This window comes from Taurulus bubalis (assembly GCF_910589615.1).
Source record: "Taurulus bubalis genome assembly, chromosome: 14".
Lineage (NCBI taxonomy): Eukaryota > Metazoa > Chordata > Actinopteri > Perciformes > Cottidae > Taurulus > Taurulus bubalis.
Window position 1 is genome coordinate 15,620,055 of NC_136602.1, and position 15,137 is coordinate 15,635,191.

Consider the following 15,137-nt stretch of genomic DNA (forward strand, 5'->3'; position numbering starts at 1 on the left):
GGGAGACCCCAGATTTAGTTTGCACTTGGCAAGAGGAAATAGACACACTGACTGTCCCGTTAAATGTGATATCCAATGAAGTAAGGAGAGCCTGCGTATGATCAGAGTTTTGGATGCTACAAGTCCAGGAGATGCTTTGAATGATCAAGTCACTATCCATGAGCCAAGAAACACACTATTTCATCATCCCAATTAATTCTTTTTTTGTATTTAGGATAATTGCATTAGAAGGAAGACATTTAAGTTTTGTTATCAATATGTCAAAGATATACTTTGAACATGAAACAGAAATCCTCCCGCAGAAGCTTTGTTACAAAAGTGCTAAATTAGAGAATGTTCATCATAACATCTCTTACCTGCATTTCACCACTATATAATATATAGTTAACCTTTTCATCACCCTTATTACACATCATATGTAACGTAGTCACAAAATTAAAAACTGAGACATTATATAATTAAAACATATACAACAAATGAAAACATTGTGGATACAGCTGAAACAACCCTTTTTTTATAATGAGTGAAAAATACATACGCCATGTGTCTGTCGTAATTGTTTTACACTTCTAAATCAATTTGAGTTTTAGACCTTCAGAGAGAGGATATGAGGTCACTCAGGCTGGTCCTCAATTTACAGTTTTTTTTGTGAATAGGTCTTGAGGGAAGTCATGTTTGATATAGACTTAAATTAGGGTATGTAGTGGTTAGGTATGATAGGGGCTGAATGAAATCCATAAAAAAAGACATTAGTCCAAGGTTACACTTGTGAATGCACGAGTATTTTACCATGATAATGGCTGGCTCTGGACTGCCATGGGTCCAGATTCGTACCGACTGGTCTTCTGACGCACTCAACCACCACTTTCTGCTGAGGCTCCAGCTCACACTGCTCACTGGCTTGTCATGCCCTGCTTATAAAAAGGGAGGTTTGAAATTATCCTGAAAACAGCGTGTGGCTGCAACATTAACTTTTATGGTGCTGCTCAGAGTCAGTGTGAAGAGAAGAGGCACATGGTGACCTACTGGTCACCTCCACTTTTGTCCTCTTATCTCTGCTGCCCCTTTGTGGAGACTGTGCTCCCACTGCACGTAAGCCATCAAGTGCAAAAGACATGCTTGCCAATGATAATTATCCTTTCTTTGCTTGTCTGCGTTTACTTTACTGCTTAGGATCACTGCGTGGCAGACATAATACATTTGTGATACTGTTTAATATTGTAAGACATGATATCAGTTCAAACCTAGTTGTTTCAGAACCGTGACCTTTACATCATTTTTTTTCTATCATCACTTAGGTTTTATTGTCTGGCAAAAACAAAAAAGACATTCCTGCGTTGGAATATAACCAAATCCTGCTATTTCTGGTAAAAGAGAACTCTGTATCTACTATTTTGACAGTGATAGCTAATAAAGTGAATAGTTTGAAATGTGTGGAGTCTTTCATCTTAAGCCATGGATCCATTTTAAAGTATGTTAAGTAGGCTGAGCTAAATCCAAGCTGAGGATGAACTTCTTAGTATTGTCATCCTCCACATCTTCAGGGGTAAGATCTTAACCTTGGATGAACGTGTCAATTAATAAAGCCCCATCATAAAATATATTATGGCTCGTGCATAAAATGAATATTTCAAATACACTGCTGGCAATAACACTGAGGTGACTGAGAGCAAATACTGAATAACCCGCATGTGTTTTAGGGATGGATATTCGTGACCTCTTCATGCACCTGTGTAGACAGTTGGATTGCCAGCGAGGGAGGTCTTGTACAATAACACTGAGCTGTCTCCAAGACCACACAGTATTTGTTTCCCGTCACCTGGGAGAGACAAGGAAACACAGAATCATTTTATTAGGATTTTTCAGTTAACATCCAATTTATCATTACCAGAAAACTAGAAGTCTGTTTTTAAACGTAGTGGGGAAGTTAGGTGTTTTGTTTGAAACAGGAGCACTTATCCTTAAAAATGTTATATAAGTCACTAAACGTAACAATTAACTGGCCTTTTTACAACCAATTATATTTCATAAATGATTGTTTTACCTTCATTCACCCTTCCAGTAGACTAGAGGATGGACAAAACTGGATGCAGTATATTACTCTTTTCTTTTTGCATTGCAATGCTTCAAACTACAAGTTCAGGATCCAACGGATCTTCATAATCCGAATAAATGTCAAATGACATCATTTAATGCCATCATGTTGTCGTATCATGGAGGACCATTCTACAGCCTTGACGCATAATCATGGGACAGTTCTAAGTGTGCAACTGAGGGCTCAAATGACATTCAAGTAGTTAAACCTTTACACAGACGTAATCAAGATCTAGGACGTGTATCATTGTATTCTGTTTCAGAAACTATGGTCAGTATGCAGCAGCTACATTGTCTCACCTGAATATTGAAGGCAGTGGACTGGCTTATTGGCAATGCTGAGATGAATGCGTGAAATAGTAGGTGCTGCAATGTCTGCTGGATAATCTCTGAGGAGTGAACCTCTAAATGACAAACAATACATTTATGTTAATATCAACAATAACATTGGAAAACTTTCTCAACATTGTATTTTAAATGATGGGACTGCTTACATATGTTTGTTAGCCTTTTTAGAGGAGGGATTCTTCTGGCTATTTGTTTTAGGTGAAAACATCTTATTTCTGAAAAACAAAAACAAAATCAAAATATTCCTGTGATGTCATCAAACCTCATTTCATACTTCATGTTTTGGATACAATGCGTTTAACTTCATTTTTCATTCTAATCTTCCTCTCACTTGAATTTAAAATAAAGTTGCTATTAAACCTCATCCCCAATTTTTGACTGCAATGAAGTGTCATTTGATTTCCTCTGAGGTAAAACATTACTCTCTAAACCTACCTCGGGGCACTGGTGTATCCAGATGACTTCACATTTGAGTGGAAAACCAGAGGCTGCTCCTTTATTCCTCCTTTGTAAAAATGATAAGGTGGTCCATTATACATAATATTCACACAGTGAAAGTATGTTCATGAGTATAAATGATCTATTCTACTGTCTATATGATGCGCAAAACAAAAATAAAAGACGATTAAAAAGAGTCCCATTTACAAATGAGTAGATGTAACAATATGAGGCAAAACATGAAGGAAAAGATTCATTAGTTTCCATAATTACTCATTCTACTGTGGTGGCTTTTCATGCATTATACGAGGAAAGGAAGCTACACTATTATTGGGTGACCACTCCGTGCTGTGAGCATGAAGTACATCAGCCGCAAGCTGTGGGATGGTTCATTCGGCTCCCTGTTCACTGTCAGTGCCTTTACTATATTACAATGAGCTCACTTTTTCCACAACCATTAAAATGTGTGAGGCTTTCCAAAAGCTGCTCTCATGTCAAATACAGGCAAAGCAAGGAAAAGTCACATAATGCCAATTTACTATAACCATTTGGTTTACAGCGTTGACTTCAATTCAACACTAGTTATCACTAGCAGACATTTCCAAAGGACTTCATTCATCAAATTAGTTGACAAACAAAACTAAGTAAACACAGACAAGTCAACTGTGTATTTGAGCTTTTAAGATACAGCACTTGAATTTATTTTCATGCAATTATATATTTTACACATCTATTGTTTTTTTCAGTGACAATATTGAATCAATTGTTTAAGCTGCTGCTGTTTAGTAACAGAGTGCTATTGAACATGAATTTGATTAAAGATTGAGTGAAGATTGATTGGTACTGTAGTCCAATCTGGTCTCACATATGTTTACAGTAGTAGTTTATAGACTATATCTAAAAATGTTGAATAACATTTGAATTATTCTATAAGATTTTAGAAAAGGAAACCTGATAACAGAATCGCTGATGAGAGTCGATAACAAGAAGACATGGTTGATGACTTTATAACCACTCAGCAATGGACATACCTGTTCATGTTCATAGTTTTAATATGCTAATATATTATTACAGTTACAAACCCTGAACAGCTTAACCTGGCTGTGAACCATGTACCTGTGTTTGAGCGGTAGTTGTCCTTCATAAGCTCTCGGACAACTCTGTGTCGGCACGTTTCCAACACAATAATACATTTAATACAAGTGAAACCAACCAGTCAAAATCAAAAAGGAAGCGCATCTGGATATTTGATCAGTAGTGACAATGTTCACTACACGTTTGGCTTGAAGGTTTTTTTTCATGTAAAGTATACTTGACAACTTCTGAACAACTACTATGTTCCCTTTTTCTTTGGATGTTGAAGTGAAATGAGTTTGTCTAGGTACTCTTTTTTTTTTTCAGCTGTCCGGCCTTGAAGGATAACTTTGATGAAACGAATCATCCTGTGTTGCCTCCTTGAAAGCAGAAGTCGTATTTCTTATTTCAAGAGGTCGTCACTGTACCAGGAGTTGACAAAGCAAATGTAGAAGCTTTCGTGAACCATTTGTTTAACTTGGGTTGAATTGGCATTGTATGTGGTATAGTATCAATCAGCAAAAAGTACATAAGAAATGCTTTTTCGACTTTACTGGTCGCTCATATGGCGCCTTCCTCCACTATGTTGTGCGTAAGGCACTGGAAGTAACTTTTGATCCAGAACAGATTACATACAGGACATTTTAGGCAAATTACCTGGCAACACAATCACTTGGCATTGCTCAAGAGACATATTAACCCCCTGTTGATATATAATGGTCATTTAGTTTCATAGGGCAGTAAAAATCTCATAATTTACGCTGACTTCACATTAGACGCTATTTGAAGTCGAGTCATATCTGCGTAAAATCCCAGCAGTTTGCTGCATGCTCTTTTTACAGCACTCATTATGTTAGACCCAAACTGTCTTAAACCATGACAGCAAACACGTGTAATAATAATGAAATGTATCAGTCTAGCTCAAAACATTAGGATATTTAGCTACTGATGCAACGACGAAAGGAGCAACACATGATTTATGTTACAATAAAGTTCCATCTGCTGCTTCCAGACCAAACACCCTTAGTGGTTGTTAATATTAACATGACTTAAAATATACTTCACATGTTTGATTTCTGTGATTTTAAGAAGTGACAATGACTTGTTTTATAGTTTTCTCTTTCTGCATTAGAAGGGACAAGGCTCCAGCCAGCCCTGGAATTTATTCTAAAATAAACTACTCACTCTGGTTCTCAGAAGATGGGAAAACTCAGACCTCCCTCTGAGTTAGCTGTTGAGTGTGGCCCAAGAAAAAGAAAAGGAAATAATTCAAGCTTCTAAAAATGTATAAACCATAGCAGGTACATATGTCTCTGGGATATTATTTTGACTGTAACACGAGTCTCTGGTATGAGTTATTGCCTTACTGACCTTTAAAAAGTGGGTCACATAGTAGGAGAAAGGATAACTCAAAAGGTATCAGAGGTACAGTAACTGGAGACTGAAAGGAATCACAAATATGGAGCCAAACTAAGGGTCTGACAGCAAGATCAATCATGAAGCGCCTGCAGAATATACTGCCTATGTGGAACATACTGGGAGGAAATGATCAAAGAGGACAAAGAATATACTACTACATGTTTTATTGTGAATAAAATACTATAATACTACAATATCAAACTTTAATAGACAGCTAGATGTGACATTGTGAACTGCATTTACTAAACAATAAGGCACTCTATGCTGTAGTTGCTGTGAAGCAGTGACTAATGGCAAAACAGTCAGAAGCATGAAACACGTTCCAGTTTACTGGACTAGTCAAGGCCTCTTTTTCAATCTCACTCTACCCAAAAAGAATTGATGCTCGATGTCCAAATAAACTGATGCCCGGAAGCAGTCATTCAGATGCTAACAGTATTTTTATTATTGCCTCTCTTTTGAAATTTCAGACATTGGTAACATCTGAGGACAAAGAAGGCATCCCTTTTCTATAAAGTGACATATTCCTCATGAAGAAAAACTTTGAAATGGTAATGTATTAAATTCATCAGTATTTTGATGTTAACAGTTATTACTGTTTTGATCACTTTCTACTGAAGACTGAGTTACATTCAAAGTCAGGTCTGAAATTGCAATCAAGACCATGCAATGCCGATTGTTTCTTTAATAGTCCCCTGATATCCAAACTATAAAACAACATTGTTTGCGCTCAGGCATTGCGCTTCAGAAAAGTGACATCATGCTAAATGTAATGGCAGCAGATTATCATCATCTTTAAAAAGCCAAGGGTCCTGGTTCACTTCATGATTATGTAATGTGGCGGTGAGGCGCGACAACAGAGATCTAATCTGCACTCACTGTTCTTTTGAAAAAGCTGCACCAGACCTACAATTGAAAAACGTTTTCCTTTCTAGGAATTGCAGAGGTTTATAGTGTAACTTGTATACAATTCTACGGATATCCTTTAGAATATAAAGCTGCATGAGGGCAGCATGGTGGGTTGCACTGGTCTGTAAATGTTGGCGGTTATTGGTTTGACGCTGCATTCATGCAGCAACTCTGGACTCCCCTGAAGAACCCCTACATCGTCTGGCACTGGCAGTTCCCTTCACTCCAGCTGTGGGGAGCCTGGCTAATACTGCTCAGCAGTAACTCTCAGTAAGAGCAACATGTAAACCGCAGTATATTGTATGTAGGTCTCTAGCAGAATTCTTTCAAGCTGCCAGATCCTAATGATACTCCAAAGAACCAGAAATAGGCTCGCTTTAAAAAGGAATCCACGACTGCAAGAAACAAGCGTACGACAAGCTAAGCTAATTAATGAGAATGTATATGTCTAAATGTGTTGTACTCTTGCTGTTGCATAACTTGTAGCACCTGCCTATGTGGCACATGAAAACTCAAGTATACCTGACTAATTATGAATGCCACGTCTACACTGCCCACAATGCAAAGTATGGAATATTTTTCCCCTTCCATACTTTCAGATAATGAAGAGGTTCTCAGTAGCTCTTGAAGTTGCCAGAAACACTTTTCATAAACCTACAATAAGTCAAATGTAAGAGAATTTTCTGTGTCCAAGCAAAACAGACAAAGAGCCAGATATGGAGTGAACTATTAATGGGTCATTCTTTTCAGTCTGAGAGTCGTCAAACAGCGGTAGCTCCCTTTTTTATTTTATGTGCATGAGCATAAGGGAGAGAGGAGTGAGGGTTCAGAGGCTGACCTTTCTTTTTAGGATGCTCAGGCTCCCTCTTCTTTAACTCGGCATTCAGAGGAGATTCAAGCAGTGGAGGAGAGCTGAAAACAAAAAAGGAGGGGTGAAATGGTGGAAAAGAGTTACGGGAAATGAAGGAGCAAAGCATTTTCCAGCATTGTGGATTATTAGTCCTTCTAATTCTCAGTACCATATCGTTGACGCATGAAAAACCAGATGGCAAGAATAGTTATAATGTGCCAAGTTACTATGGAAGAGTCAGAGGGAGTTACAGGCAGAAGGCCAACTGAAAAACATACCACACTTGTGTATATGTACTGCTGCTGGTGAGGTCAGCTGACCGGTGTCTAAGAGAGAGCAACAAAAGCCTGCAACTGCACTGTCTTTGCACGTTTTAACAAGCTGACGTTATTGTTTTTTGGCTCATAAATCGCAAATTTGTTAAAGCAGAAAAACACATGTTGATGAAATTATCAGTGTTTATTTGTGCTGCTGGATTTTGCTAAATAATCATTTATGGAGGTATAGGTAATACCTGAATGAATTGTATTCCTTTCCCAGAGCACTTTCTTTTTAATTCTTGGCCTTTATAAAGCAATGTTATTGTGAAAGTAATAAGAATGATTTTCTGGATTAATTTGGTACATCCAGTACAGACAGCTTTATTAACCCATGTGGATTTAAATGCTAAAACGTATAAAACATGTAGACAGAGTTTAGTCATTCATTAAGCAGCGAGGCTTCAGGCAGGAGCCAAACGATCACATGAGCTACAGAAAGCAGTTGTTTTCTCTTGTACTAGTGCCTCTAAATAATATTATCATGTACTAGTGATCCTGCATGAACTAATTACACAATAACAAAATATAATTTACAATACAAGTTGCTGAAATACATACTATACTGGTATTTAGCAGGTTGTTCCTTATCAATAATCTTATCAAGCCTGGGTTCCAGCCTGTGTGTACAGTATACTAGATTATGGGAGGACCAAGTGTCCATGACTTTACGAGCTGATTTGTTACTTAGACCTATTGATTCAAGAGAGCAAGCCAAAAGGACAATTTGTCTTCTAGGGAGTCAACATACCAATACAAACCAATGCAGCATCCTTACCTGGGAAATATTGAAAAACCTTCACCACAAGCCCAGGTCCTCTGTAGGTCACAGAGGCGTAACTCCAACAGGACCACACATGGAGTAAACAAAGAGCTCACTAAAAACACCATCTGTGTGACAAGGAATTTGAAAATTAGTTCATATTAAAACAATTGTGTCTGTACATTATTATTTCTAAAATGATCAAATAAAACTGTACCTTCATGAATAATGTTGAGGGAAATAGAGACAATGATATGTCAGGGTGTTTTACCCTGAATTATAATGTATAATTGCTTCTCCTAGAGGTGAAAAGGTTCAAGATACTAACAAGGGACTGACTTCAGTGGTTCATTCTATAGTGACAAGGTCATTTATATAAATGCAGTAGTTGAACTTGGCTTTACAAAAAAAATAGCTTTTATCATCTTAAACTAACAATATTCACCAGAAATGACAGAAGCAGCCGGATCGCCTGACTCAAAGGGTCAGTTGCAACATGAGAAAAATCTGATTCAAGATTTATTACAATCTTCTTTTAGTCCATACAATATCATGGAGCAAGTGAATGATAGCAATTTCATTTCCGCAAAATGTCTTACTGTGGTTATTCAAGACATTATTTCCATTACTCACAGAGTTATCCCAGCCTGGAGACATTGACCAGGACCCAGCCAGTGTGATGCTCAAGCTGGGGCAGTCTAGAGGAACGAACATCAGTCATGAGTTTGGTGTCTGTAAATTCCCTTTAGATTTAAAAACCAATCAGTTTTTCTTTGAAAGAAAGATGCTCTTGTATAATCTTTGCTAAAGTAGAGTAATGGTGCACTGGTTGTGCATAGATGCTTAAAATATATCACAGCGGTACAGTAGCAATAGAAGAAGCCACACCACCACCAGCATACCTTTGAAATATATTGCTGTTCGGAGTTCTGAGCTAGCCAGATCAACCACATACAGGCCATCAATGCTTCCAATACATAACCAGCTGCTGTCCCTGCAGGAGCCCACAAAAAAAAAGTATGGGAAAACACTGTTACAGGAGTCCCCTTAAAAACATTTTTTTTCAGATAATTCGAGGAAGGACAATGTAACCACATACTCAAGAAAAACATACTGGTGTGGTGGAGTGGCGGGGCACGCACACCATAGGACGAGAGGTTTTTGTTCAAGTTTCCTTTCACTTCATGTAGTCTAAACTATGTACACTCAGCGAGATGGAAACTGCTGCCAGTGGAAACTTAGCTTGAAGGATCCTTTTCATGCACTTCCTGAGCTACATGCTGAGGCTGTAATAGTGTCCACAAAATGTTGTATTTTAGTGTATCATTATTTTCATGCTGAGCCTGTGCTTCTGTACAGGATGGAGACAATTAAAGCCATTGTATGAGGATGTTTATGTGATAATTGCACCATTACAATTGATAATTTGTGCAGTAGAGTTCATTGCTTATGCAAAATGTTTTTCTTGTTTTTCTACCAATGGGGGCGCCAAATACATTATTCTAATTTCTACACATAATGGCTTCAACAATAAAACATTAGCACTGGACCTGTTAGTATTTTTTGATTGATGTGCTGTGTAAATGTTTAAATTATAAAGACTCACACAAAAGTAGACTGAAAATGTCCTGTTATTTGATAGTGTAGTTATATTATATAAATAAATAATTGTTTTAAAAACAATGACTAATTTGAAACATCAGAACCATTTTTAGTCCTATTATGCACTGATACTGTGATACTACATTTCAACAGTAAGTTACTCTTCCAGCTGCACATTTATCACACACCTAAGCAAAATTGTTTTGTTAAATCCAATCATATGGAAGCCAGTAAAACAGGGTTGCAGACAGACTTCAAGCACTGTATGAACAAGCTGAAAAGTAAAGATTATGTAGACGCTGCTCTGAGATCATGTGTTTTCCTTCGGGCAATAAGGAATCAACGTCTATTTCCTTCCAGTGGTCCACTAAATAAACAGAAAGTTATGTCAGGGCTTTTTAAGTGCCTGCTTCCTGTCATAACATCACGTTTTAACAGCATGACACAGATTATGCTACGAGCCTGCAAAGTTTCCTGTGATGTGAGAAGTTTCCTTTGACGTGTGCTGTGACTGCGTGGACACGTGCAGCAAGCAGCCCATTAAGATGTGGCATTTAGTTCAGGATTTCTTTCCAGGCCTTTTCTGACAATATGACATATAAGAAGTGTTACTGGCAGAAAAGTGCAGCTATTTTATTTTCATAACTGTGTTTGCATTGCTTTTGGAAAAAAATGTCCTGGATCACATAGAATGTGGAAATAAGAACAAATTGAGCTCATGAGAATGGCAGCAGTGTTGACCATATCATGTCTCGCTTCAACGTTAAGATTCCTTGTCACAAATGAAGTAAAGCAGTTCTTCCTTGTGGCAAAGTGAAATATTAAGGTCCATACATCATTTTTGACCCCTTTAGACTGAGACTGGACTCAATGCTGACACTATGAAATTCACCTTGGACAATTTGAGTTCCCCTCTATCTATGCATCCAACCATCTTGGAAAAAAGGTTATGATATTGTAACCGTAGGTCTATACAAGCGCAGGTAGAGCCCTCTACTGGACACTATGGATAACATTCTCCTCCAATCACTAATATGCATTCGCCCCCTGAACGTTTGTACAAGTGTAGCCGGCCACTTGGACGTGCCTACCCGAATATGTGTGGACCCCACAGTTTATATATAAGGCCGCTGCCTGATTGTTTCTTTTTTTCTCTTCAGCGCTCGTTACTGAGGACCAACAACAACACCATGATGGCTTACATGCACAGACAAACATGGGCTGTCTGGGATGCCACGAGTGCAGTGCTGAGTCAGGAGACTCCATGACCCAGAAATCATGGACATACTATAAACATTTCACACTGTTTATCAATGGTATGGAGATCATGCACTTACTTTTTATTCTCACTACTGGCGTCAGTGAATGAGTTACATAAAGCCATTCTGAGGACAGGTTTTGAAGTCTCCACTTTATCCTCAGCTGATTGTTCTGCGGATCCTGCAAAGAAATATCAAAATAGCAGTGTAGAATTCATTCTAATTGATTTTCTCTTTCAGCCATGTAGTTGAAAAAAGGTATAGTCTTTATGAAAAATCATTTAATCAAGTGTCCACAAAGTCAGTACTAGATATTCTCTGTCATTGATGGTTCAATAGATGAGTAACGTCACCTGCTTGATCTCTCACAGTTCCTTGGTGCATTTGATGTCTTTTTTCCACCTTTCGAAGGTCTATTTTGGTCACCAGGTGACACTTGTAGTCATCGGGAAGAGAAAAGCACCACAGCTAAAGCAAACAGGTACAGGTGTGTTACACAGCTTGTGAAATGGAATCCTCTAATAGTGAGTATGAGCGGTCACTAACCTGTCCATCAGTTGAGCCAGTGATAATGTGCCTGTTCTCCTCTAGGAGGAGCACACTGAGCAGTGGAGAGGCTAAAGAAAGGAATAATATTGGCTTTAGGTATGTTTCAATCATTCTGCAAGCCCCGACTCCTTTATAGCAACCACTTTACAAAACATGCTATTTCAAGATAAGCCTTGACACTATATTTGGACACTTGTAGCTCAGGCATATCCTAAGAGATCCTGATTTTCAATACATTCCACTGATAATAGTGACACTGATAGTAATACCAAACCTGAAAGCACAAAAGACTGGTAGCAAACGACTTCAGTTTTTAAATCCCACACCTGAAAAGAGACAGGAAAAATAACTTTCTAGTTATTAAAACTCAATTACAGTGTGTGTAATGTTTGTATAAATCAAGAGTGTGATACATGTTTACTCTATCATTTGCTAATCTTAATTCAGTACTTTGAAAGTGCGGTCCTCTGATGTGGTGACAAGAATGTCTTTATTCCAGGGACAGAACTCTGCTGATGTTAAAGGTCCGAGGTGGCAGGTCAACGTGGAGATCACTTCATGTCTCTGATGTGGAAAACAACAATACAACTTGGATAAGATAAAGTGATAACCAACTCAACCATTTGCAGAAACAATATTACACATCTTATATTAGAGATGTGTAGGGCTGCGCCCTCTTAGTTGACTAGCGGTCATTTGTCTTTTTTACGGGTTTTTTATGCCGAATGACTAATTTCCAAGAAACTTATGAGCACATCTCGTGCTATATTGTACATACTGAGTCAACCTATAGTGCCAAGCCATGACCTCCAATGTATTCAGAAAGTGTGTATATATGCACCGAGGGAAACTGTGAAAATGTGCATCATCTTGTACCTGTGAGCTGAGAATATATACAGTTGCTCCTGAGCACGCTGCCACTCGTTCATCAGAGAAACAGAATGAAAGATGGACCACTTCACCCAGTAAAGTCCCGATAACTGTTCCAGCTGCAACTTTACCTGCAAACAAATCAAATAGTCTGTTTAGTAGTGCAGTATTTCACCAAATGGCAGGTTTGTTAAGATGATTTTACAGAATGTGATATATGTGCAACAAGGATGCTCCACAAGTAAGCAGGTTGTAGGAGCCATTTATCATGTTTATTTATTTTTTCTAGATATAGTTGGGTATGCTTATGGACTACAGCATTTTCACCACTAGATGGTACTATGCATAACTAGTCTATGAGGTGGTGTTTTAAGGTTACAGGTGAACAGGAAGATGGGTGAGCGTAGGTGGAGGAAACTTTTTTAAACAGACATTAGAATTGTAAATGTTATCATGTCACTCGGCTTAACAGCACATACTCTGGATTACTTCAGTCATGTTCATCTCATCACAGCAATCTATGTATGTCTGTCACATCATCTTTCTGCATTAAATGGGACCCTCACCCAAATATATGTTCCTGTTTGGACATTCACTCACTGGATATGTGTCAAGAACAAGGAATTAAACTGGTAAGGCGGAATTATAATGAAAGTTATGGGGGAAATATTGAGTTTGGAACTAAATAAACAGCACTAATGTTGAAAACAACGGACCAGCCTCTGATCAGGGGAGCAACATTGCAGTGCAATGCATTGCACATACACACATCAATATGTTCTCACCCTCATGTGTTCTCTTCTGGCACAATTCAATATCCCAGACAATGATATAGTCAGCAGAGGCAGAGCAGAGGAGAACAGGACTGCTTCGTTTTCCAAAAGTCATGGCACTGACCTCACCATGGTGGCCAGTGAGCAGCAGGGGCTGTGGACCAACATGAGAGTAATACACAATACATTTAAACAATCTCCTTTTGTGGCTCCTGGGTGATGGATTATAGATTAATCGTGTGCTTCTCTCTCTAAAAAACAACATAAATGATATGATTAGATGTTATTTTGTCTTACCAGGTAGTATTCCAAAATAAATCCTGAAATGTTGTTACATACAGCAGTGGTTTTCAACCTTTTTTCAGTGATGTACCACCTGTGGAACATTGTTTCAGCCAAGTACCCCCTAACCGGCACAAAGCATTTTGGGTTTAAAACCCAATGTAATACACAGTGCTGTGCCATCAGTGTCTGATTTAATATAAAATATATACAATTCAGTTTAAGAACTTACACTTATGTTATTGAATATTTATTAAATATAATATAATAATGTATGCTAATGTATATCTTTTAAATCTCAAGTACCCTCATGGGTACCATTTGAGAACCACTGACATACAGTAATGTTACAGCCGGACTAACGCTAGCTCACGACATTCTTGAAAAAATAACAATTAAAGACTGGTTTTGTGCAAGCAAGTAACTCAACTCTGTGAACAAACCTTCTGCTGTGTGTCCATGTGGCTGTAGATCCGCATGTCCTTGCCATGCAGTGGTACACCGCAATAGGAGCGACAACATGCGAGTTGTCGGTGTGACTGAAGCACATCACACGTTAAACTGATCTTTTCAATCACCATGACACACAGAAACCGTTTGTGTCTCGTGTTGCGTAGATAACACTAATTAGTTTCCGTTCAACTTTATAAACAGCGACATTAAAGTTAAATGATGTTTGCTGGCGTTAAACGAAGGAGCTTTATTTCTGTCTTCTTTCAGTTTCCAGGTGCACGGATGTTGCTGGTTGCTAGGACAATAGTTCCGTGACAAAAGATTGTCTATGAAAAGAAACGTTTCACACACAACAAAAAAACTAACCTTGTTATCGTAAATATGCGCTTTCCCTCTTCATTTCATACACTAGCTAGGCATTGTAAACATGCCTATTATGTTAGAATCTCTGAACCTTACAATTGTCTGGGCGTAAGTGGTACATTTATTCGTTTTTTATATCGACTATACATTAATTGACCGCAGTAGTACTTGGAAGTAGAGTCAGAGTGGGATGTCTGTTGTATTAGATCCATGAGTTCTCTTGTACCGCTGCCTTTAACCACACGATGGCGATCACAGCTCACTTCAGTTATTAGAAAGTATTAATCATGTAATGACAAATGAAAGATAAATTATGAATAATATGAATTAATAATATATATTGATATGAACAATTACGAAAAGTATTATACATAGATAAGTACATTATACGTTAATTAATATGTATGTATATATATATATATATATATATATATATATATATATATATATATATATATATATATATATATATATATATATATATATATAGCCTATGGACTAATTAGGCAATTGTAAAAGTTATAATAGCAGTCATGAATAATTCATCTCCAGTCAAATGTCCAGCAACGGATTAACGTTACTGCAGTAGAAAACACACCAGAGGGCACGTGGTCTTTGGTTCGTGGATCTTAAATGATTCTGTTTGAGTGGCTGAAGGATAAGTAGTTATAAAAAGCATGAATGGAGAGGGGCATGCTGGGAAGTGTAGTTCCCCCCAGTGGCTAGCGGATATGACGGGTGCATTGTTTAGCTTGTAGCTCGGTGTCTTCTGCT

General features: G+C 37.9%; 1 protein-coding gene across 1 annotated transcript in view; it reads right to left on the bottom strand.

Moving 5' to 3' along the window:
* wdr27 (WD repeat domain 27) overlaps nt 1–14,128 on the bottom strand; it is a gene marked incomplete at both ends in the record, with an annotated part of 39,526 nt that extends 25,398 nt beyond the window's left edge. The window contains 17 exons of the mRNA XM_079229703.1: nt 790–911; nt 1,730–1,819; nt 2,395–2,498; nt 2,589–2,657; nt 2,878–2,947; nt 7,121–7,194; nt 8,228–8,340; nt 8,846–8,910; nt 9,115–9,206; nt 11,152–11,254; nt 11,427–11,541; nt 11,620–11,690; nt 11,897–11,948; nt 12,073–12,186; nt 12,499–12,623; nt 13,278–13,419; nt 13,991–14,128. Coding sequence (XP_079085829.1) covers nt 790–911; nt 1,730–1,819; nt 2,395–2,498; nt 2,589–2,657; nt 2,878–2,947; nt 7,121–7,194; nt 8,228–8,340; nt 8,846–8,910; nt 9,115–9,206; nt 11,152–11,254; nt 11,427–11,541; nt 11,620–11,690; nt 11,897–11,948; nt 12,073–12,186; nt 12,499–12,623; nt 13,278–13,419; nt 13,991–14,128 — 1,659 coding nt within the window. The remainder of the gene's footprint in view (nt 1–789; nt 912–1,729; nt 1,820–2,394; nt 2,499–2,588; nt 2,658–2,877; nt 2,948–7,120; nt 7,195–8,227; nt 8,341–8,845; nt 8,911–9,114; nt 9,207–11,151; nt 11,255–11,426; nt 11,542–11,619; nt 11,691–11,896; nt 11,949–12,072; nt 12,187–12,498; nt 12,624–13,277; nt 13,420–13,990) is intronic.
* Between the last annotated feature and the right edge of the window lie 1,009 nt (nt 14,129–15,137).